This window comes from Pyrgilauda ruficollis, unplaced genomic scaffold (genome assembly GCF_017590135.1).
Source record: "Pyrgilauda ruficollis isolate IOZ18807 unplaced genomic scaffold, ASM1759013v1 scaffold26, whole genome shotgun sequence".
Classification (NCBI taxonomy): Eukaryota; Metazoa; Chordata; class Aves; order Passeriformes; family Passeridae; genus Pyrgilauda; species Pyrgilauda ruficollis.
The window spans coordinates 871,508-895,069 of record NW_024523933.1 but is presented as its reverse complement, the minus strand read 5'-3'; the positions used below and the strand labels follow the sequence as shown (position 1 = coordinate 895,069).

General features: G+C 42.9%; 1 protein-coding gene across 4 annotated transcripts in view; it reads left to right on the top strand.

Moving 5' to 3' along the window:
- The first annotated feature begins 21,805 nt into the window (after positions 1-21,805).
- Positions 21,806-23,562, top strand: part of DACH1 (dachshund family transcription factor 1) — a 353,487-nt gene continuing 351,730 nt past the window's right edge. For all 4 annotated transcript variants that reach the window (XM_041471247.1, XM_041471246.1, XM_041471249.1 and 1 more), the window contains exon 1: positions 21,806-22,634. In XM_041471247.1, coding sequence (XP_041327181.1) covers positions 21,904-22,634 — 731 coding nt within the window. In that variant the 5' untranslated portion in view covers positions 21,806-21,903. The remainder of the gene's footprint in view (positions 22,635-23,562) is intronic.

Sequence of the window (23,562 nt, the reverse complement as noted above, 5' to 3'; positions counted from 1 at the left end):
TGAGTAGCAATTACTGTTGTTACTGCCATTAATGAATCAACAGAGACATCTGGGACTGGTGGCTGACCTGCTGCCTTGAAAATTCGGAAATGGTGTGGAAATAACACTTGAAAGCCATTTTGAATGGTTTTCTACCATCTCTTCCTTTCTTCAGTGGTAAGATGTAGTCTGAAAGGAAGACACTTAAAAATAGACATCTCTCTGTAGGTAACTATACAGACAAGGGGAGAGAACAGCATTAGTTTGAATGCCAGTGGATAGTGTAATGTTGAATGCTGTGGTTTAGCTCTCCTGGCCTTTCTAAGGCCAGACCCGGTGGGGCCTGGAGCAACCTGGTCTAGTGGAAGGGTCCCTGCCCATAGCAGGGGGATTGAAACCAGATGATTTTTAAGGTCCCTTCCAACACAAACCATTTTATTACTAGGCGCTAGGATGTCATGATTTTCTCATAGATCCTGTGTCATGTACGAGCAAGTATCCTAAACACACTAGTAGGTCATAGATCTGTAAACTGAACAATAATATTATGTACCCGGCAGCTAACCTCCCTTTATAGTCAGCAGAGGTGGAGAGCAGGATTTGGCTGTGGAAAGACAGGTGTAACGGGTTAGTTCAGCTCCAACAGGGTATCCCACTTGCTATCCTTCTGACTCTTTGGAGTGACACATTCAAATGCTTCATGTGCCATGCAGATGTTTTAGATGATATATAGCATTTCACTTACTGATCTCTTCACTTAGGTCTCCTAACCTGGAGACGGGATTTTGCTTTTGGTTTTGATTCTAGAAAATGTGGGCATTGAGCTTGCTGAAATTAGAAATTCAAAACTGACGCATGGAGTAGACACAGAAAAACTTTCTCCCTGAGGTTTCCTGAAGAGGATATTCTCTGTGCTCCCACGGTTCTGTTTGGAACAAGGTAATGGAAACTGGAGACAGAACTGCAGTTTGTCTTGGAGGGCAGATATCACTGAACATCTGTTATACCATAAAAAGAAATGAGAAAAGGTCTCAGTATATAGACAATTTCTGGAATATTTAACAATAGTTTTGGCAAGTATAAGCTCAAGTAATGTCCTAATATGACTACATATTTCTTTAAGGGTGATTAAAGTGACTGTACATCAGAAATGTGATTGGCTGCACTTCCAGAAAAAATGTAAAGCATGCAGAGATATTACTTTCTCGGCAGTCATGTGCTACTCAATTAATTATGCTTATAATTTTAAAATTAGGTAAGCAAAATGAGCAAATTTTGTTTCTGGAGGTCTTCAAAGACCTCTCTCTATTTACATGGAAGTTGGGCTTCATTCCATTGCCTAAGGACAAGTATATAATGACACTTTAGATCTTGTGGAGTATCCTTTTTGGGTAATCTGTGCTCTAGAAGAGTGGGAATATCCCATGATCTCTGTGTCAAATTTCCCAAAGCTGAGTCCATCAGCCAATTTGGTAACATATCATGAAATCATATTTCAAAAAGGGCAGAAAACACTAGACAGAGAAGAGGAAAAAAGGAGTGAGAAACATCAGGGAGAGCACCAAGGCCAGAAGAGGAGATATTCCCACTGCAGCCTGTGGAAGACACAAGAGTGGTCTGTTCAGATGGTTGCTGCTGAAGGAATCATGGCCTATGAGGAGCCCTTGCCAGCACAGGGGAAAGTGTGAGGAGGCAGGACTCTTATGTACTCGTTTTTTGGGAAGTGAAGTTGAGGTTGGGAAAGGGAGTAGGAAAGGTATTATGTTAATGTTTATCTTGTCGTTTCCCACTATTGAAATTTATGGTTACATTTTTTTTAGTTCTAATTGGCAATAAATTAATTTTCCCAAATCAGTCTGTTTTTCCCATTACTGTAATTGTTAATTAGGTCTCTGCCTTTATCTTGATCCATGAGTTTTATCATTCCTGTTCTTATGACTTTTCCCTACCTCCATACCAGTGAACTGTGGGAATAATCAGGCAGCTGGGTGGGTGTTTGCCTGTTAGCCAAGGCTAATTGACTATTTCACTCCAAAACAAAAATATCAGTGTAGTTCTGGGTAGTACTGCAGCAGTAGTGATTCCAAGAGATACCTGAGATTAGTCTATATCTGTTTTGAGGTCTTCTGTCATTCTCCTAAAGAGCTTTTCACTCTCAAATACTGTCACATATTCCATGTTGGGCTTTAGGGCACCCAACACAACTTTAGATAATGCATGAATTGCAGCACAGTTCTAACATTACTTAATGCTTTTTTTAACTGAAATGCATCCCTAAAAGGTAAAAAAATTTGTCTGTGGTGTACAGAAGAAAGTACATGAGGCTCAAAGGAGACCCATTATCAAATGTTGTTTTCTGAGGGTGTGGCCAGTCTTTTTCAGATGGGACTGAAATTAAGCAGACTAGACATAAACCACTGTATTCCAGTAGTTTGGACACCAAGAGCAACTACAGGAAATGCATTTTACAGTAGACACATAGAGTAACTGGAACAAAAGAATAAATATTTCACCAGTGAAGAGAGCAAGGATGATAAGTAAGCAAGAAGAGTAGTAGTATTTATTACAACAGACAGCAAAAAACCCCACTAAGCATTTGAAAACATACAGAGCAGTGTGCCACATACATCAGATTCCAAACCATAATGCTAAGCAAACTTATGTTGAACAGTGTAATGTTTCAGTAAAGAAAGAGTGCGCTGAAGACAAAGATGACTGTGCAGCTGCTTCCAAGATGTTAGTGAAAATACCAGAATACAACTTGTTTCTTTGGGATAAATGACTTCAACATTGTTTTACAGAGCAAGAAACATGGAAAAGACAGTGCAAGGGGAAAACTGAGATGAGGAATCATCAACCGAAATGATGACTTGCTGTCTGACATACAGTTCTCCAAATTTTCACAAGAAAAAAAGAGGCAAATTTTTCAGGCACAGAAAGAAAATTTTGACCACACTGCATTTCCTGAAGACAGGTCATGTGTGGCTATGATGCACCAGCATGCCAGGCAGCAGGGGTCAGTGGTGACCACAACCTGTGCTCTGCCAAACTAAAAATAAAACAAATATACCCTCTGCTTAGGAAGTGACAAAGATCAACAGTGCAAAACTGAAAACAAAAGGGCAGTATAAGGAATTCCAACATGGCCCTAAGGATAGATTGACACTAGTGCATTAACATACAAGGGAAGATCAAATGAAAGAAAAAAGGGAAGGGCACAGACTCAGTGTGATTCAGTTCATTTGTTACAACTGGGTTTTAGTATACTCACAGCAAAGATGGAAATGTGGTGCCTAAATGAGTAAACAATAATTGAAGAGCTAAGGAATTCATGGCATGGTACAATAAACTGTGAAACCATTTAGTATTTTTAACCAAGAAATGTTTAAAATGAGACAACCAAATGAAAAGGAGGAAAATTCTCATTGCTGAAATGGAAGAGAGGGGGGGATTTTTTAAAGGGAATAATTAATAACATCTTCTTATCTCAAACATGGCTTTATATATAATATCTGAAAACCAAAAACTAATTCCACCCCATCAGGATTTCAGCACAAGTTACAAACAAGAAGCTGACAAATAGCAAAGGCAGGATATAAAATCACAACAGAAAAACTAGAAGTATTTGATTCTCTTCCCTGATGAAACTGATAAATGTTCTTAATGAAATCTGTGAAGGCAGAAAGGAAAAGCCTTTCTGAATAATAGAAATAAGGAAACTGAGTAGGATATTGTGAAACAGTGACCTCACTGACTTAACAACTGGAGACAGCTTGTACTGCTCTTCATAGCAAAAATAATTTCCAGTGTGATACAACACATCAGTAAGTATACACAACTTACAGAAGCAGACAAAATCTGTTTGATAAATAGAAGGTTAGGTCAACTACTTTTCCCTTAAACTCTTCCTCCTCAGGATGAGTCAACAGTGCTTCCAAAAAAGGTCAATACTATCCACAAAAAAAATCCCAACCCCCAAAAAAACTAGTAAAAAGAGCTTTAGCCAAAAATCCCAAAAACCAGCTAAACCAAAACAAATTTTCTTTTAATTCTTATGACAAAAGGTTATATCCTGGTAGGCAAAAACATCAGAGAAAGAGAAAACCCCAATGAATTAGGTAATTCTGATTAAATACAATACTGGATTATTCTGACTCTAGAAATATGAGTGGAAGGACCAGAAACATGAAAGCCCCAACCCAGTCAGCAAACACATCTCATCATAAGGAGAAGACTTTTCTTCCTATCAAGAGAGTAACAAAAAATATAGTTCTATTTAATTCTTATGACTTCAAACTCAAACCCTGACAGAAGTATTTAAATTATGTAACACAAATACGTAATTGCATTGCAAAATAAAAGTTCAGTAACTATAGAATTTCTGTTGCTTTTCGATAAATGCATCAAAAAAGGTAGATAAGGACCTGTTCAGATACATTTTTTGTATCTAATAAATCAATATTCCAAGACCACATCTATGTAAGCTGAAATCTAATTACTATTTTCTATTACCAAATATTCACCACTTTGACTTCCATGATATCTGTGTATGCTCAATACCACTACAAAAGGTTGGTGCCTACAACTCAAAATAGAGTGCTAAGAATTCTCTGAAACAATACTCTTGTGTATCTGAAACAGTTCTGGCATTATATTGCTTGAAGGCTCCTCCTATTCAGCATGGAAATTATTAAAGCTACTCACATACTTAAAAACAAGTTTATGGACAAATGTGCCAGGCACCAAAGTTTAGTCACTCTGTGACACTGCAACTGAAGCTGAATGTAAATTTGAGAAAAAAAAAAAAATTTTTTTTTTTGAGGTTCCACAGGGGCCAGCTCATATATATATACATATGAGATCAGCAGATTGCTGTAATATGTACAAGTCTTAAATATCTAAGAAAAACTATATTGATAGAAACCTCAGAGGTAGCTCAAACTGCTCAAAAAAGCTTACACTAAGTAGGCTTCACCACATACAGTTTTGTTCCAATTTTGTCTGGATAAGTCTCAAACTATTGAACTTTTGGGAGGAAGTGGACAACACTGGGGAAAGATTCCAAAGGGAATAATATATATTACTGATATCTGCATAAGGATTAGATTGACAGAACATCCTTCAAAGAGTGAAAACAGAGGCCCAAAAGAGTATTCAGGTTTAAAGATGGTTACAGTTTAAGAAGGCACACTCTACTATGGACGCAAAGTGGATGTAAGGTTTTTAACAAATGCAAAAGGAAAAGAAGTTTAAATCAATATTGAACATCAGACAGGGAATAGTAACCTGGTTTTCATACCTATTTGACCAATTTCTCAGCTGGCAAAAAGTGACATTGCTTGGTTTACTCAGGAGGAGCTTGGATATTTGCAGCAGCTAGGGATTCAAGCCCTGATACACTTTGATATGTTTTGTTTAAATTAGAAAAAGGATCAAGAAACCGGTTTGGCTACTAGTAGGAACTTCAGTAATAAAAAGATGAACATAGAGACAGAGAAATAATTGTACAGTAATTTTTCTGTAACACTTGTTGGCCTACATACTTGTGATCTTCTGTTGCTAGTCAAGAAAGAAGGCATTCCAGTAGTGATGCAATCAGAAGGCATTAGAAGCATGTAGTAAATTAACAAAAGGTTGAAATACTTTTAAATTAATAAATATATCACAGACACATTTATATGGTTAGTTATGGATGTTGCAATAAAAGTCTCTGAGGTTTGACCTGATAGCTCATTTTTTATAATGGGAATGGGTTATGGGATGGGAGCAAGCTATGAGAATCAACTATTGTTTATTTACTCAACTGCAGCAAAAAAAAAAAATTAAAAACCCAACTCCATGTATATGTGAAAAACTGCAATATATTCAGTTCATGTAGACTCTAATATGTTTGTGGGCATCATCATCATGAATAGGAAATAAAGAGTAGATTTAATAATTAAGACCACCTAATCAATGTCCAAGTCATGTGAGTGTACAAAACTTGTGGCAACTTACAGAGAGTATAGAGAAAAAAAACTCTAGAACTGGGTAAAATTCCATTACAAATAGTTTGCAATGATTGACCAGTAAAATCAAACCAATTATCCAAGCCCTGAAAATGCATGCACTCCAGAATAATGTTATGCATCAACAGTCAGTGGGCCTGCTCTCATGCATAGAATTACTCTAGTGTATAAATTTTTCAGGACTGGGGCCAAGGAATATAATGCCAGACAACAGAGCCCAAAGACAGTTGGCAGCCATTCAGGAAAAGTACTGGGGGTAGAGGTATCAAAGCCGTGGGCATTTGAGTAAAATTAATAAAACTATACAAATGAAAGATTCTTTAAAAACCCAGACACTTCAGGCTTTACACAATTTTTTACAGTTTTTTTTTTACATACAACAGGTTTTTTTCATACAACTATTACAGTTTATATCACCTTAAGAAAGAGTCAAAACAATTCCAGGAATAGGTAATAAGATGAATTTGGCTAATGAGAAGAAAGAAAAAAAAAAAAAAAGAAAGGGAGAAAAAAAAAGTAAAGAGGAAGAAGACATAAGAAAATAAGAAATTGCGTGCTTAGACTTACCATAGTTTTTTCCAAGTCAAAGCTGATTATGACTGTTTAAAAACAGAAAAAAAATGGTCATTTAAAAGCATTTAAAATGTTACCTTGATCACAACAAGTAAAATATGGCATAATAAAGAGCAAAAGTGCATACAAAGGAAATGGTGAGTGATGAAAATAAGAAAGGACAATTAAATATTAAAATAAATTGGGTACCTTAAGTGAAAGAAGAACTGGACATATTTACAGTCCACTTGTGATAGAGGCCTGTCTCAGATCACCCAGGACATTCTCCACAGTACCAGGTTAGAGGTTATAGTTTAGGTGTTCCAAATCTCTGCACTGAATGTGCATACCTCTCTTCACTGACTGTATAAGGAGACCAGGCTCCATTCTCTGACACATAAACCATCTAAAGATAGGTTCTGTGAGTACTGTCTGGAAGCAGCTGCCATAGAATAGCTGGCAGCCTCTAGTAGTAAAGAAAAATCTAAAAGAAGAAAACTTATGCAAAAAAAACTCCAAATAACATAGTTCTTGAAAAGCATTGTTTTTCATATCTATTACATATCTTCCAAAAGATACAATACCTTTGCAACTGCAAGTACAGTCTTTAAAAAGGATCAGGAAGGTTCAATAAAATAAATAGAAGGTTCCAGCTTGCATGTGTAGACACAGGCAAGATATCTAGTAAAAGGAAAATATACCCTTGGATATTTGACCTATGTTTAGTTAAAGGGTTGGATAGTGCCAAGAAAGACTTTTAGGAGACCTACCCTGAGGTAACTTTCAGACTTCAGGACAGGTATTCAAATATAACCATGGACTTCCATTAAAGATGCAACAATTAAGCAGAGTAAGGCCGTGTTTACTCCAGGGATTTTAGAGCATAAATGTTCTTTATGTCAGGGAAAAAGAATGTCATTTGACCTGTGAAGGACATTCACATAGAATGACAGCATCTACAAGCATTCCCCATTGAGTTAGGATCCCCACTTTTGTCCTCTAGGTTGCATTAATTTTGGCTGTGAGAGAAGGTAAAGTGAATACCCTGCTAAGTGTCAGATCTGATTCACAGGGTAAGCAACAGGATGTGAAGAGGGCACATCAAAAGCCCACAAAGCTCCATAATCTCAGTCATTCCCTGTACATTTATTTATGTAAATAGACTTGGAGGCATGCCCTGAAGATCAAAAAGTAGCATACTGAAATTACTTCTCTTAAATGAGACTGGGAGGTTCAACGCTATTTGACGGATTGAAGGAAAAGAGTTTACTGATTTAGATAATAGTTAAAACAAAAGACAGCATTAATCTGATGTTTACATGGTTCAAATATGGGATACATCTCTCATACAAGCATTTCCTACACTGGGCAAAGAAAGGAACAAGCTCTCTTTGACCAGAACCTGTGATTAGGAAAGACAATGTCATAGGTTTACATTCTCCCTTTCCTTCAATCCTGCTTCTGAAAGGCAGTCAGGCTTAATGTTTTGAATTAGGAAAATGGACCCTTACTGATGATCTAGACCAGAAAAAAAATCTCAAACACCTTTGCCAATCCACAGCTTTTAAAATTTATTATCCTTTACTTTTCTACAGGTGACCCAAGCTCACCCTTCTTTTTAGAGTCATGTTTAGAAGCAGGCTGTGTATTCAGAGTCTATACTGAAATAGACTGCACATTTACAACACTGATCTTTGCTTTCTAAACTATGGTTTAGTCTAGTACTTTGTAGTAACCAACGTATAATGCACACTAACTACTAGAACTATATTCTGCTTCTTTGACTTTCCAGTAAAGTCATTTGGAGGATAAATCATATTTCTGAGGGGTTTGCCCACTCCATGCTGCAGTTCATTACACAGAAGTGAAGGGTACTAAATGCAATGCAATGGTTGCTCCAGTAATATGGGTATATATAAATTAAAAATAATGTAAAAAGAAAGGAGACAGAGAAAATCAAGATAACAAGAACTGCAGGTCATCCTCATGGATTTTAAAAATGAGGCCTAAAAAAAATTTAATAATGAGCAATGAACTACATCTAGTGTTGAATTCCCTACCTCTCTCTGGGCTGGCATTAGCTGCCATTATAAATTGAGGGAAGAATTCCCAAAATAGTTGCAAATAGCCACTAGAGATTCTGCACACCAGTTAATGTGTGTCTGTGGGCATGCTAACAAAGGCAATTCCTTAGCAAGCAATATGTGAGTCGCCTGGGATGGTTAATGAATCTGCTTTGTGGTAAACTTTTCAGTACATCCTACAGAGACCTTTCAAGCATGTTGCTTTTGGAATTCTATTATTTCTATAAAGTACTTTTGACTGAAATTTGTATTTCCTTTTATTCAGGAGATTCTTGCAGTGCAGTTTTCACTGTGCTACGCTTTTAGCTTTGGGGAAACTTACTGCAAACCTGTGAGTTGTTATGTGCAGTGGAGAGTATTGTTTTCTGCTTTATTTTGAAGTGTGGGGGTTTTGTTATTTTTTTCGCACTGTTCCATTTGTACATAATATTTAATCTGTAGTGCTTCTCAGAGTGCCAGACTGCTAGGAAGTTACTCTCTTCTGTCACATTCTGCAAATATTAAATTCCGGCTCCCCATCATCATTTACAGCCTGTCCCCTACAGAGGGCACCTTTGTCTTATTGGAATTGCTTCTGCAAAAAAGATAATCGCTGGTTATCAGAGAAATAACTGAGCCTTAAAGTGAGCTCAGACTTCTCACAGACACAAGGACCTTGCTTGCCTAGGCTTTTTAATTAACCAAGTTTTTTACTGTTACTCAGCAGCAAAAAATAATGTTTCTTTCTGCATTATTATAGTCTCTCCCAAGAAGCGAGGCAATGAACTGAAGATTGCTAGAATTTACATGAGAGGTCAATGAGTGCTGAGACAAATTAAAGAGCATAAATTTAGGGGCTTTTTCTTTCCATCAGTAATTAAGGGATTTGTCATTAAAAAATGTTCCTGAGATGAGTACTAAAAACATTGTCTGTGGGAAAACAAGCTGTAGAAAGAAAGTCAACCATTTCCCAAATAAATCTTTCCAACAGACCTCCAATTAGTAATTGCTATCTGAAAGCTGCTCAAGTGGAAGAAAATAAGATTTTATTCTTCTTTGTAGGGTTAGATTATCAAAACTGACCCTGAAATTTTTATTTGGGAAAAATAACAATTGACTGCAAGACTGAGTCAAAAAGTAATTTTCTTCCTGATTTTTTTGGTGCGCTATTATTTATGAAGTGTCAAGTATATCATTCTTAGTATCTACTGGTTCTGAATAAAACCAGCAATACTTTTCTTCTCAAGACTGTTTTCCAGTTCAATCTGTAACACCGTCTTCCTTTACAGGCTACTTCACAAATGTGTTAAGACAGATGCAAATACCATTGATTTGCAAATGGCAAAGTGAAAATTCTAAAGAATAATCTTTCCTCTGTCATTTTATATATGTCTGACTATTCAAAACAAGCTACAGCTGTAAAAAGAAGCATAAGACATTGCATTTATGTGACTCCCAAACAGGCCAGTATTGTGTTAGATCATATTAACTGCGGGGAAAACACACGAATAAATGCATTGGTCACTTTGCATAATGCTTTTTTACGGTGTTCTTATCAATAAAAGTTACAAATAGCCTTATAAATTTAACAGGAGGCAACCTGTTGCAAGAAGACTCTAACTTCCCAGGCTGGTTTCTGGGACTGACATTGAGTGTAAAGAATCTAACACAAAACCCAGCAAGGAATGTGCCCTGCCTTCCCTAACATTTTTCTAGAAGCTCTTATAGAAAATGCATTCATGTTTACATTTTCAGCTTCAAATAGCCAGCACAAAAGCATGGGAACACAAAAACCTGAATCTCTAGTCTAGGCTGCTAAATTAATTAAGCAGGACTCGTATTTGTGCGTAATACTTTAATGCCATTGGAAAACTGTTTCAGGGAGCATTTTAGCAAGCTCCTCCTGTGTTATAATTTTACTTCCTTTTTCTTCTCTAATTATAAGCCAAAGCTGGATTCCTAATTAATGAAGGAATTTTTTTTTAAGATTTCATTTCTAGAAGTCAACAGGAATGTTGCCCATGTAAAGATTGCAAGATCAAGAGCTTGTACCTATAGAAATGTCCAATGTGAATACATGTTTTAAGACAGTTACTGTGATACGAAACAGTTCAAGCTACATTTGCACTAGTTTCATAGAACATGATGGTCTACACTGTAAAACTGTTTGAATTGCCCTCAGTACACTTTAAGCATCCTAAACCCCAGTTCCTGGGTGCAGTTTGCAGGAGAGGGAGGCTGCACATCCTAGACCCTTCCCATCTGGAAGGCTACTACTACTATACTGTTTTGAACAGCAGAAATTTACAAAGAGGTATATGTGCTAGTTGGCTTTATTGCATAGGAACATTCCCAGACAAGTTTAATTTGCTAGCATAAACCTAGCTTCCAAAACTGTGTTTACTGCAGCCATTACATATCACAGTATTTAAAAGTATTTGGCTATCAGCACTTACTTGCAAACTGTATGCTGAATTCTAAGTTTATATCAGTAGGAAACAAAACACTCAAGAAAACACTTTCTCAATTATAGATACTTCTATATGCATTATTTTCCTTGTAATTGTTTCAGCTTGATAGGAAAAAATAAAACTTGGAGCTGTTAAGAAAATGTTTGTTTTGAATATGGTTGTAGATAGCACAGATTACAACAGAAAGTAAAAGCCGCAGAAGAACATTTTAGTAGTATCTAAATTAGTTAGGGGTCCCACTTTCAAAAGAGGACAACTTTACCAGCAGAGAACAAAAGGCCTTCATTGTCAGCAAGGGGTACTCCATGGTATTGACAGTGAAGACACGGTACAGCCCCACAGCAAATGTGGTTGAATTCAGCCCTTAAAATCCTTTCTCAATAACATGACACATCTTCTTTGAGAAGTAAGAAAGTCTTCCTCCTGGTAGTAGTGTATTTGTCAACTGGCCTAAATTTTCCAAGGAAGAACCAGTGAAACCTTAATTACTGCAGACCTCATATTTGACTGCTCACGTTGGTTGCTGCCATGTAGGAAACCTGGCTCAAGTTCTCTTGTCCTGTGGGAACATTAGAAGCTGGATGTGTGAAAACTGGTTTCCCACCCTGGAAATGACCTGCCCAACTGGTTATTAGCTGTACCACAGAATGCAAATATGGACGCAGAAGCACACAGCCTCATTTCAGCTTAACCTTCCTTGAAGGTCCACTTGTGCAAATGTAGTGAACCCAAGCCAGGACTGCTTGTGTTTAGGCATGGATTCTCCCTTCAGAAAACCCCCAGCAGCTCTGAGATTTGTGCCTTCATCAGTATGGGCAACAATGAAACCTACACACTTGGTGAATTGTGTCAATGTGAGCTTACTAAGGGATTTTGGCACCTACTAAGTCATGAGACAATTGTATGAGTGTGGAACCTGAGTTTTGTTATGGATCTAAGTTGCCCTTTTCCTCTTCACGTGTGAAAACAGAATAATTCTCAACTGCCTGAGACTGATCATCAGATAGAAGGGTGTAATTAAGCAAAAGCACAACAATTAAAACTCTTTCTAACCGGCTAGATTAAAGCAATTTAGATGGTGGTAGCTCATTTTTCTTGTTTTGAAATTTACATCTTAAGTTTATACTCACATGTTTAGAAGAACAAATTTTAATAAAACCAACTTGCTAGTGTTACTTTTGGCTAAAAATTATTTTGTTGGATAAAATTTAATTGTTGTGATTCACCTCCTTTTAGATGTTTACGATTTTCTTAAATTTTTTTCTTACTGCTTACAGTGAATGTATTCACTGCTTTTCCGTAAAAATTTCCTTTCCTTTCCAAAGTATAAGGATAAAATGTGGTTTTCTTTTTTTTACTCTTTTGTGAGTTTTTTTTACTCTTGTCTTCTTGCTTTCCAATGTTAAGTCTCTGCCTATAGAACTACAGCTGCACCTAAAGCTATGAATGTATTCAGGAACTGCTAACTTTATAACGATCTCTTTTGGATAAATATTTTAAAAATTTACTTTGTATAAAGACTTATATACATAAGCTTAAAACCAAGTATTCATATTAATAAATTTCAGTTGCAGTGAATCACTGAGCACTGAAGAGGAGCAGACAACAGTGAATTCAAACAGTCTTAATAAAAGTCTTTTGCCATTATCCACAATCAATTTGTGTATATGACAAGGAAACTTATTTTGATCCTACAACCCCCTTTAACCTTACCATAAATACACAGGAACTTTTTAAAATGTTTTATATCCATGCCAAGTGTTATCCTGATTTAAAATAAGTGGATTTTTTTTTTTTGGGGGGGGGGAGCGGTGGGGCAAGGGGAACGAGAAAATAGAGAAAATCAGGAATTGCTGCAAATTATTTTTCAACTAGTTAGGTATTTAGTGCCTTCCATATTGATGGGTTGATGTAACAAATTTTTGGCATAGGGAACTATCTCAGTGTATATTTTAGTTCTTACTATTGATGAAGAATGCACAGCACAAATAAGGGAAAGATGTGACTGTCAAATAGAGGTAGAGAAGCGATAACTGTTAATCCTGGACTGTCTTTCATTATTCAGCAGATGATTTTAGACCTCAAGCCCAAGGTGCTTGAGAACATATTTGGAGTTTTCCTTGTCTGCTAAGCAAGGTCTCAGTATCTTAAGACATTTATACAATATGAACCAATGGTTTACTGAAAGCTTTTAAAGACAGAGTTAGAAGAAGACAGGTCTAGTTCACCATCACCTACTTAGTGCTCCAGTGTGCGTGATATAATCCAAAGCTGCCTCTTACAGCTTTGGGAACCCTGCAGAGGAAATTATATTATGCTGGACACCATTTTAAGTGCTTGGATCTGACTGGGAACATTAACCAGTAGTCCAATCCACAACAAACAATAAGTAAATGCAAGAGACATTCACTGCCATTGTGAAAGTTTATTTTGAGTTTATCTACTTGGTATCTTTTATCCAGAGGGGTATTTGTTGCTTTCCTTGCAAAGTTCATCTCCACATGAAGGACATCAGACATTCTCCAAGACAATCTCAGTACTGCCCAGTAACAATCTCTCATGCTTACAAACAAATAAATAAGTCCCCCAAAACACCTGAGAAAAGAACAGGGCCTAATGGAAATACATCACAAATCTGTAGTTTTCAAGTGTCAGGGTGGGGTATCCAAAGCTCAGAAATGTGTCTGGTATAGTTCATGTTTCCCATCAAGGCTTTATAGCCAGGCAGCCCTTCCAATTCCCCTCACTATGAGTGTGAAGATGTATGGAACACTCGCCCCATTCACACACCTCCTCAGACAGACGGCGAGCAGCCGGGGGAACGACAACTTTTCCATCTCTGCTTTTTCTCAGCTTAGACAATGAAGAAACAAACCCTCACTTTGTCACAGATGGGCTTAAACCTTCTTTTGTCCACATCGCGCAGTTCCGCGCACATTCCCTTGCCCTGGAGGAGGTTTCCCCGCGGAGGGGCGCGGAGGCAGCGCTGCCCCCCGCTCACGGGCACTAGCGGGCGCTGCGCTGCCTGCTCCGCTCCTCGGAGCAGCGATGTTCCGCACCGCGATGTCCCGCACCGCGGTGTTCCACACTGCATCCAGCCGGCCTGGGGCAGCCGGGCGGGACAACTATTGCTTCCATATAAAGGACTACGTCTGTGTGCGGACTGTACAGACAGTTGTCATTTATGTCATTTTACTTTATTGAAACTGAACTGGGAGAGGTCACTGGTAAGCAAGCACGAGCAATACAGGCAATTACAGCCTATCTTTTTTTTTTTTTTTTTTTTTTTTTTAGTGTGTGTGTTAAGCATTACCCCGCAGAGCAGCCTCCCTACATCACAGCTCAGGGCTCAGAAATAAGGTGTCTCTTGCTTTACTTTTCTGTTTTTACTACACAAAACACCCTTGACGTCCCAAAGAAGGACAGCTGAAAGCTGTCACAGAGCTGTGCACGCTACGTTAAATATGGATTTATTTTTGTGTGGCTGGCAACATAACTTTTTTGGGTTTTTTTGTCTAAGCTGGCATGGGGGAGAATTTAAAAAAAAAAAAAAGTCCTCCATTGACACATTTATCTCTTGTTATTTCAAAAAGAAGTGATCTCTTTGGTACTATTGCAAGAGACATGAAAAAAAAAAAAAAAAAACCCCAAAAAAAAAAACCCAAAAAAAAACCCAAAAAAAAAAAAAAAAAAAAAAAAACCCAAAAAAAACCAAAACAAAACAAAAAACCCAAAAAACTCTAAAACAACCTGGGCACGTTACAGGAGTCTTCTTAGCAACTTTCAGACTTTGCTCCTCTGTTTTGCTACATAAATACAGTAGACAGAAATGGGTAAATACAGTAGACAGAAACTACTGTAGTATCTGGGAGATAACGCTCCCAATGCCAATGAAGAGATCAGTTGCTTGCCTGCTCTCGTTTACGACAGTGGAAGAAGCACTGGTTTTCCCTAAAGCAGATTTTTTTCCCGGTAGCCTGATGCATGGAAAGCCAGTGCATTGTCCCCTGACAGCTGATGCTTATCGGGCCGGTGGGGGTATTGTGTTTCAGCTCGTGGCACTGAAAAACCTTGTAACTTTCTTTTGAAGTTAAATGGCTTCGTTTTGTTTCCGTGTGTGAATAACTCTCCGAAGAACTACAGTGACCCAAAAGTCGAACTACAGTGACCCAAAAGTCCACCCGTTTACAACGCCCGTCCAAGAGACCTGTTCCTGTCTCTCGGGCGGAGCTTTGCCCAAGAAGGTCCCCTCGGAGGAGCAGGCGGGCGAGCAGGAGGAAAAGGGGAGGGAGGGGGAGGCTCCTCAATCAGCCCAAGCTGCATCGTAATTAAATTGTATTTTATCCTACCGAGGCATGCAAAAATATCGAGCAAAACACAAGTTTAAGTAATTTGTTTGTACTCTTACCTGTAGGAGTTGGAAATTAACAGCCCCGCTAGTTTACTGTTAAGCCTGGAGAGCGAGAGATTGCTTTGCAAACATTACAGTTATTATGTCTGCAGTTGGTACTCTTTGTATAAATTATTGATCAGCCATCTTATTTTTCTTTCTGCTTAATGGATATTATAGCATAGCCGTTTACACGCTATAGTTAAGGTTGTGTCAGCACTTCCATTTATAACATCCCCCTTCACCCGGAGTTTATAACTCTATAAAATTCCGCTCTGTACTGAAACTTTTCAAGGAAGGGCTCGGACTTTTAAAAATCCTTCCTCACCCGCACCCCAAAAAACCAATAATGTTTGTCTGCTTTTTTGAAATATGGGTATAATAAAGGCAACACCCTTCCCCCCAAATGTTTTCCATTCACTCAAGTGACATGAGGAAGAAGAGGCTGCGTCTCGCAGGCTGTCAGTTCCTATATAAAAAGAAGGCAGCAATGTGCATTTTTTGTCGTTGTTATTAATATGGTTACGGGAAGCAATTAGCGCCGGAGCGGCAGCCGAGCCGCCACCCTCCGCCCGGCCGGGCGCGGGGGCCCGATCGCCGCCGCCTCCCCTCCCATCGCCCCGCGGGCGGGCGGCGGCACCGGGGGATGCACGGAGGGAGGAGGATTCAGCCGCTCCCCCCAGCTCCCGGGCACGGAGCAGGACGAGCGGTCCCTCTGCACCGGCAGAGACCGCGTTGGAGAGCCTGGAGCACTGAACCCGGGGCCGGCTCCCCGGTGCCAGTGCTCCGATTAGCCTGGGTTGGGAGCGAGGGATAGAGCGGCTGAGCGAACTAATTCTGCAAAGGGGGGAAGGCACGGCAAAGGGCAGCTCAGATTAGATCACCGCTTTAACATAATTTAATGGCAAGGGCTTTGTACTTCATAATTATTGCTCCGAGCGACTCTTCCTACCTGTTGGTAGGTGAATTAGCACGTTGGACTGAGCGCCTCTAATGACAGCCCAAGCCTAACTCAAACATCACAGAGGGCACCCCGACTATCCCAGCCCTCTTTTTAAGTCACGCAGGGAAGTTGGTTATCATTTCCTCCCCGCGCCGCAGCTCTCCTGCTCGGCTGTCAGTTGTCAGGTGAATGTCAGCAGGCAGTGCCCAGCCACTGCTCCATCCATCCATCCATCCATCCATCCATCCATCCATCCATCCACCCCGAGCCAGCCCACGACCCGATCCGTTTCACCATGTGGCTGTGGTAGCAACAACGTGACCGAGAGGCTCAGATCGACAGAAGGGCTGTTTTAGTTACTGACTTCGAAACGTCTTTTCTGAAGTCAGAATAGCGATTTAAGGGGAGAAAAAAATTCGTAAATAAGCAAGTAGCTTAATTGGCGTTTGGTTTTTGCAATTTCCATACATGCGCTTGTGCGTGGGCGTGTGCGTGGGGTGTGCGTGTGTTCGTGTGTGGGATGCCGGCGAGGAGGGAGGGAAGGGATGAGAGGGCTCCCGAGCCGTCGATTATCGCACCGCTCAGTACAGCGCGCCCTCGGTCGGATCCCCAGTTAGCCTCCCCGGGGGAAACACCCATTGCTCGTGGAGATGAAGGGGAAGAACTGAGGCATATTCACTGGGGCTAAATCCTGCCCCTCTACTCAGGCGGGGAATACCCTCGGAGCCAGCGAGCTGACTGGCGGAGTAAAGCCGGCAAAAGCCGCTCCAGCGCTGAAGTGCCGGGTTGGGGCTAGGCAGGGCGTGTGCGAGCTGCCAAGCCCGCAGCAATTCCCCATCCAGCTCTGTGCATGGGATGGCCAGCCTCTGCTGTCAGCTCTCCGGCTGAGAGGGTCACATTAAACACCAGCACAAGCAGGAGCAAGTGGTCCCAGAATCTCGTTTCTAAGGACATTAAAAGTTATTTTTAATGGCTCCAGAAGTTTCTTCACTTCCATTCTTCCACCACTTTTTTTTTTTTTTTCTTTTGCTAGGCAGGCACCATATGCAAATGCAATTTGTAGTAAACAGAATGTGAAAGCAATCTTGCCATGTATTTTGGATTTTTTATGATATATGGTGGACTGCTCAGAAATGCATGCTATTGTTAAAGCTGTTTGTGCCCAGTGTACTAATGTACTGTTTGATTGAGTGAATTAGCAGTCATAACAATCTGGCAGTCTGGCCATAGAAGTGTGCTCAAATTGATTTGTGTTATGGCTGGACTGGAAAATCTAGTGTTAGTTGTTTTTTTGCCCTGGGGCATTGTTTGTACCAAACTCCACTTTTCATTTAATTTTCCAATAGATTTTTGAAAGACCAAAAGGTTTGTGATCAACGTTTGCTGCACTTTATTATTATTCAGCTATTAAAAATATCCTATGAGTAATTTCAGGTTCCCCAAAACCTTGCTTTCAATTAGAGTAAACATAATTAGCGTGACGTCGTGCTTGGAATGGCAAATCTCCCTTTGTATCTATTAAGCATGTTATCTACTTGTCCTGTCGCTGAAAGGAATCCAGTTTGTATTTGTATTGGACAAGGTTTTGTGCTACTTTGACTATAACACAACAATTAGAAAAACAGCGCTGCAGTATCCAGTTTCTTACTACTGATACAACACTTCACATCAATCGCAATTGTATTCATGGTGTTTGTCAATGTTTAGTAAATGTCCTGGTGGAAGAGAAGCAAAAAAGGATCCCTTTTCACACACTTACATTTCTATGAGTCTATTTTCCTGAGCGATGCAGGGGGGATTCTGTATGAGGTCCCTCCCTCTTTCTCAGTCTTCCCTCTAAATAGCAGATAGCTCTTCAAAGGGGGATTGCTGCTCGAGACCTGAGATTAAAGCAAAGCAGAACTTACCTTCTCTTTGCCAGCACTTGCTCATTTCTTAGAATCTCTGCTCGGCAGCTGTTTGCAAGAATTATAATGCAGCATGATTAAACCTAAAACATTACTCTATTGATCACTCTATTGAAAGCTTTGTCAAATAATCTAGTTTCTCCTCTTCAGAGGCAATGAACAAAATAGGTCACTATACAAGGGTAAGACAAGACACAAGACAGAAAGGTATTTCTCAGGAAAATAAACTCCAAAGAAATGCAGGGGGAAAAAAATTGTAGATTAACTTAACATGATAATACTCATTCTTACCAGGTGCCTATCTTCTGTTCCATCCCCTCTCCCGGTCCATTCCTTCACACATGTTCAGAAGACAAACACTTTTCTGGGTTGTTTTACTGAATAAATTTAAATATTTAATTATCAATAATAACTGAAGATGGGGGAGGGAGCTGGTGTACTATCCTAGCTCCTGTCAGTCAAGTGTTCGAATTCCTTAAAATGCAACAGCTACAATGCATTTTGTAATTGCATTTTACCCTTTACAGCTGCCCTCAAAATTGTAATTTAATAAAATAGCGAACTCCATATCAGTCTTTTTTTAAAGCAATAAATTGCAATCACTGTCAATACATCCTACTATTTTAACATACATTTTAATATACCAAAATGGTAAAAAGAAAAAAGAAAAGAGAGAGAGAGAGAGAGAGAGAGAGAGAGAGAATACCTGCCCTGAACAGCTACATGAGCAGAACAGAAACCCTGCTTCAAACAATATTCCAGGAAAGAAATTAAAGACTTCTTAATTAGTGCAGCAATTAAGCTTTCTTGGTCGCATTTTAATCAGCCCAGGCCCTATCAAAGGACAAACAGAACGATTTGCAGGTCTTTGAATTTTAAACAGTCTTATTGATTTCAGCACCATAAGTCTTCACTTGACACAGGGAGAATTTTCAAATATCAGTTACAGTAATTTGAGTTTTGCTGATATCAACTCAGAGAGAGAAAAAGAAAACACCCAACAATATCATTACACGAAAGTGTCAGCAAGTAAGAGAAATGCGATCTAGAGAAGTTTACAGAGAATGACCTCAGGATTTATTGGTTTATGTGAGTCTGTCAGTATAGGTGCGAGTTAAATTAAATTGAGACACTCCCCATAATAATTAGAAACACTTACCGTGCCAGAAGCTTTGAGGAATCTCGAACCTTTTCAAAAATCTCTTTCTAGGTTTCTAATCCCAGTGTTGATTGATATCATCAAGGTTAACCCAAACCCCTGGTAGTAAACCTTTTTAAACTACATTTTCCTTTGGACCCTGAGAATTATGTATCTGTGGGAAGACACAGCAAACAGAAAAACAGAAGAGCTGGTGTAGGAATCATGTTGTAGGAAAAGTAGAGAACAAATGAAGCGGCAGCTTTCCTAATTTAGAGTTCACCAAGATCTCCAAGTGGCAATATCACACGTGTCTGGCTCTGTCCTGATCTTCTTATGGAGCTGTTCTGTTTTCACAAGGTGTGAGAGAAGGTGACATGCAAAAAGAACAGGTGACGGAAAGAAAATACGGACAGAGTTGGCTTTCTACAAGTGAAAGAAAGGAAGAGGCAGTGTATTTAGGTTTTGAAATTACAAGTTTTATGCAACACTAGATCCCACCACTGGAACTCGACTTGTATAAGCTCCTCCAGATAAACATTCTCAAAAAAAACTCACCTAAAATTAGCTTAGATAAGTGTTCTGCACAATTATGGGTACACAAAACTTTAAAGTAAAATATTACTCTGTGTTTTCATGGTTTTATTTGCAATTTTAAAGATTTTAGTGCAGGATAGCTTAAATTTCACTAGCAAAAGTTGTCTTAAGTGGCACTAGAACAAATTCCCGTAAATTAAACTTAAAGTACAATAAGCAAGCAGACCATATGAGAATAGTTTATGTCTGATGCTGTGGAAATTCCCCTGCACCAAATTAATACAGTTGAGATTATCCACTCTACAGATGTGTCATCCCGTGAGTCATGTCTCATGTAATAGTATCACAGGAAAAAAAAAAAAAAAAAAGGCTATGGGCACATACATGCATCGCAATTAAGTACACACAGGGTGGATTTTGAAACAGGAAGAACTACGCACGCACCGACCCCTGATTTTGTAGACCCCCCCATCTGTACCAGTGGCCATTTCTTTACCCCTTTCAAAGTGCGAAGTGCCCTCAAGACACGCAGAACGCAGCCCCGGGCTTTCCCGGCGGAGCCCGACGCGCCAGCGGCCAGACGCGCTCCAGCCGCATCCCGGCGCGGGGCCGGCAGGTACCGCGCCCGCCGCCGCCCCACTGCGCATGCGCGGGCAAGCGCGCCGGCTGACTTTGCGCGCTCTCGGGCGCGGAGGGGCCGGGCCGGGGCTGCGCGGCCGCTGCGCGCCGCCGGCACCTGTTGCGCGGCGGGACCTGCGCGGGCCGCCCGCCTGCCCCTCTCCCAAGTTACTTCTGTGCCGCCGCAGCCCGCTCGGCGCGGCGTCTCAGCGGCCTGAGCCTTAGTGCCTCGTTCCTTGCGATCCGCGGCCGCCGCAGGGAAGGCTTCCGCGGATGCTGCCGCGTGCGGCTGCCCGTGCGCGCCCCGCGCAGCCGCCGCCGCCTGCCGCGCAACAAAGGGGACCCTCGGCAGCAACTCCCACCCCGCCGGGAGGAGCGTCTGTGGTCCCGGGAGAGCCACAGCAGCAGCAAGAGCAACAGCCCCGTCCGGAGGTTTCTGCTTTTGTCTGCCCCGGCAAGGTGTGCGGTGCCCAGCGCCCGCCCCGCGCCCCGGCTCCCCCGCTCCCGCCCGGCTTTGGGGGATCGCTGGAGACTCTCGTGTTTCTCCACAAACTGTGTTGACAAGCGACTGTTGAAAAGGGCTGGGAAAATTACATCTCATCTCTGGTGGGGTGAAATATGAAACATGTAATCTAACGGTTCCTGAAGGAGGGGGGAGAGGGACTTCTCTCCCTCTCTCGCTGATTTCCTGCTCCGGGTTCCTGGTTGGATAATTTGGGTTAATACTAGTGAGTGAGCCTTTTGCTGCTTCAAAGGGTATTTCAAGTTGCCGGAGCTCCTCCCCTCCGCACCGTGTGACAACAACAACTCGTCCAGCGAGCGAGCGGCGGCGGCGGCGGCAGCAGCAGCCAGCACTTCCCCGCTCATTTTCTCTCTGTCATTCCCCTCTCAATCTTTGATCAATGTACTTGCCAGAGAGAACCGAAGTCCTTCAAACCTCCTCCTTTTCACCTTCGTCTTTAACGTGGTGCTAGAGCAAGGACCACAAAAAGAAACTGCCCTCCCCCTCCCCTCGGCCCCAGCCCCGCCGCCCGGAGCGGACTTCTCCTCCTCCTCCTCCTCCTCCGTCCCCACTTGCGGGACACTTTGTGCGTTCTCTCTCTCACTCTGCCCCCTGCTCTCTCGCTCGCCGCAGCACCTGATCTGGGGTTATCCCCCCCTTCTTCTCCCCCCTCCTCCCTTCTCTCCTTTCCTTTTTTTTTTTTTAATATTTTTTTTTTAATTTTTCCCCTTTCCCCTGCGTGTGTGTGTGGGAACTTTCCCCCCTCCCCCTGCCCCCTCCGCCGTATATGTGACCATGGCCGTACCGGCTGCTTTGATCCCTCCGACCCAGCTGGTCCCCCCTCAGCCTCCGGTCTCAACTTCTGCCGCCTGCACCACCACCACCACCACCTCGTCGTCGGCCACCTCGTCGTCGGCCACCTCCTCTCCGTCTCCGTCCATCGCTCCCCCGCCGGCCGCTTCGGGGACAAACCTATTCCGGCCGGAGCCCATCGCAGCGGCGGCGGCGGCAGCGGCGGCCACAGTCACCTCCACCACCAGCGGCGGCGGCGGTAACGGCAGCGGCGGCGGCAGCGGCGGCGGCAGCCCCAGCCTGGGCACCGGCGGCGGCGGCAGCAGCAGCAGCGGCGGCGGCACCTCCACTCCCAATGCCAGCGCGGCCAGCGCGGCCGGCAGCCTGCCCGGCAAGCCCGTGTACTCGACCCCGTCCCCGGTGGAGAACACCCCCCAGAATAACGAGTGCAAGATGGTGGATCTGAGGGGGGCCAAAGTGGCCTCCTTCACCGTGGAAGGCTGCGAACTCATCTGCCTGCCCCAGGCTTTCGACCTCTTCCTGAAGCACTTGGTGGGGGGCTTGCACACGGTCTACACCAAGCTGAAGCGGCTCGAGATCACGCCCGTGGTCTGCAACGTGGAGCAGGTCCGCATCCTGAGGGGGCTGGGGGCCATCCAGCCCGGGGTCAACCGCTGCAAACTCATCTCCAGGAAGGATTTCGAGACCCTGTACAATGACTGCACCAACGCCAGGTAAGCGCCGCAAGGCACACGCGCGCCCCGCCGGCCCCCCCGCCGCCGCCGCCGCCCCCGTCCCACCCCCGCGCGGTGCGGTCCGGGCGAGCGCTGCGCCGCTTCCCGCTGCCCCCTCCCGCGCTGCCCCGGCACCCAGCCGGCCTTCTCCGCAGCCAGCGGCGCTGCTTCTTGGTGGGACGGAGGGACAGAGGGGGGAAGGGGAAGCCGTGTTCGTGCCCCCCTCCCGCTGCGCCTTGCAAGTGTCGCCCTGTCATTGTCCCCTTCCCTGCCCCCCGGGCCGAGGCGTGCCGGGGGTAGGGGTGGCCGCGGGCAGCGCAGCGCGGGAGCGGAGGGCCGGCGGGGGTGGGAATGAGCCAGAAAGTGCTTCCTGACCGACCCTCCAGCTGAAGTTTATCCTTGGATGTATCTTTAAAGCGGGCAACCCTGGGAAAAAGCCGCCCGAAGGGCGCACGGGAGTGGGCGGGGAGCGGTCCTGATGGGGGGACGGCGACATAGACACTGGGGTGTCGCGTTAGCTGGGATGGGGCGCGGAGCTGCCCGGGCGCCGGGCCCGTTCGGGGCGATGGAGGCCGCTTGGCCATCAGCTGCTGTCACACATCCGAGGGGGCACGTGCACTTTTTGTGTAGGGCTGTAAGGCAGTTGCCACATGGCGAACGGGGGAGGTGAAGGCAGGGCGGGAAGACGGCGAGGAGGAGGAGGAGGAGGAGGTGGAGGCAGCTTTTCTTTGGGATAGTGGGGAGAGGTGCCAGGCGGCCGGGCTGGGCTGCTTCCTCGGGGGGGTGGGGGTGTCGGTCCCCGAGGAGCAGGTGCGAGCAGCTCCAGGCCCTCAGCAGCCGAGGAGGAGACGGGGGGCAGCGGGAGCGCGGCAGGGATTTGGCAAGGCTGGATCCTGCTGCCGCGCAGAGTAACGCGGGCGCGGTGGCG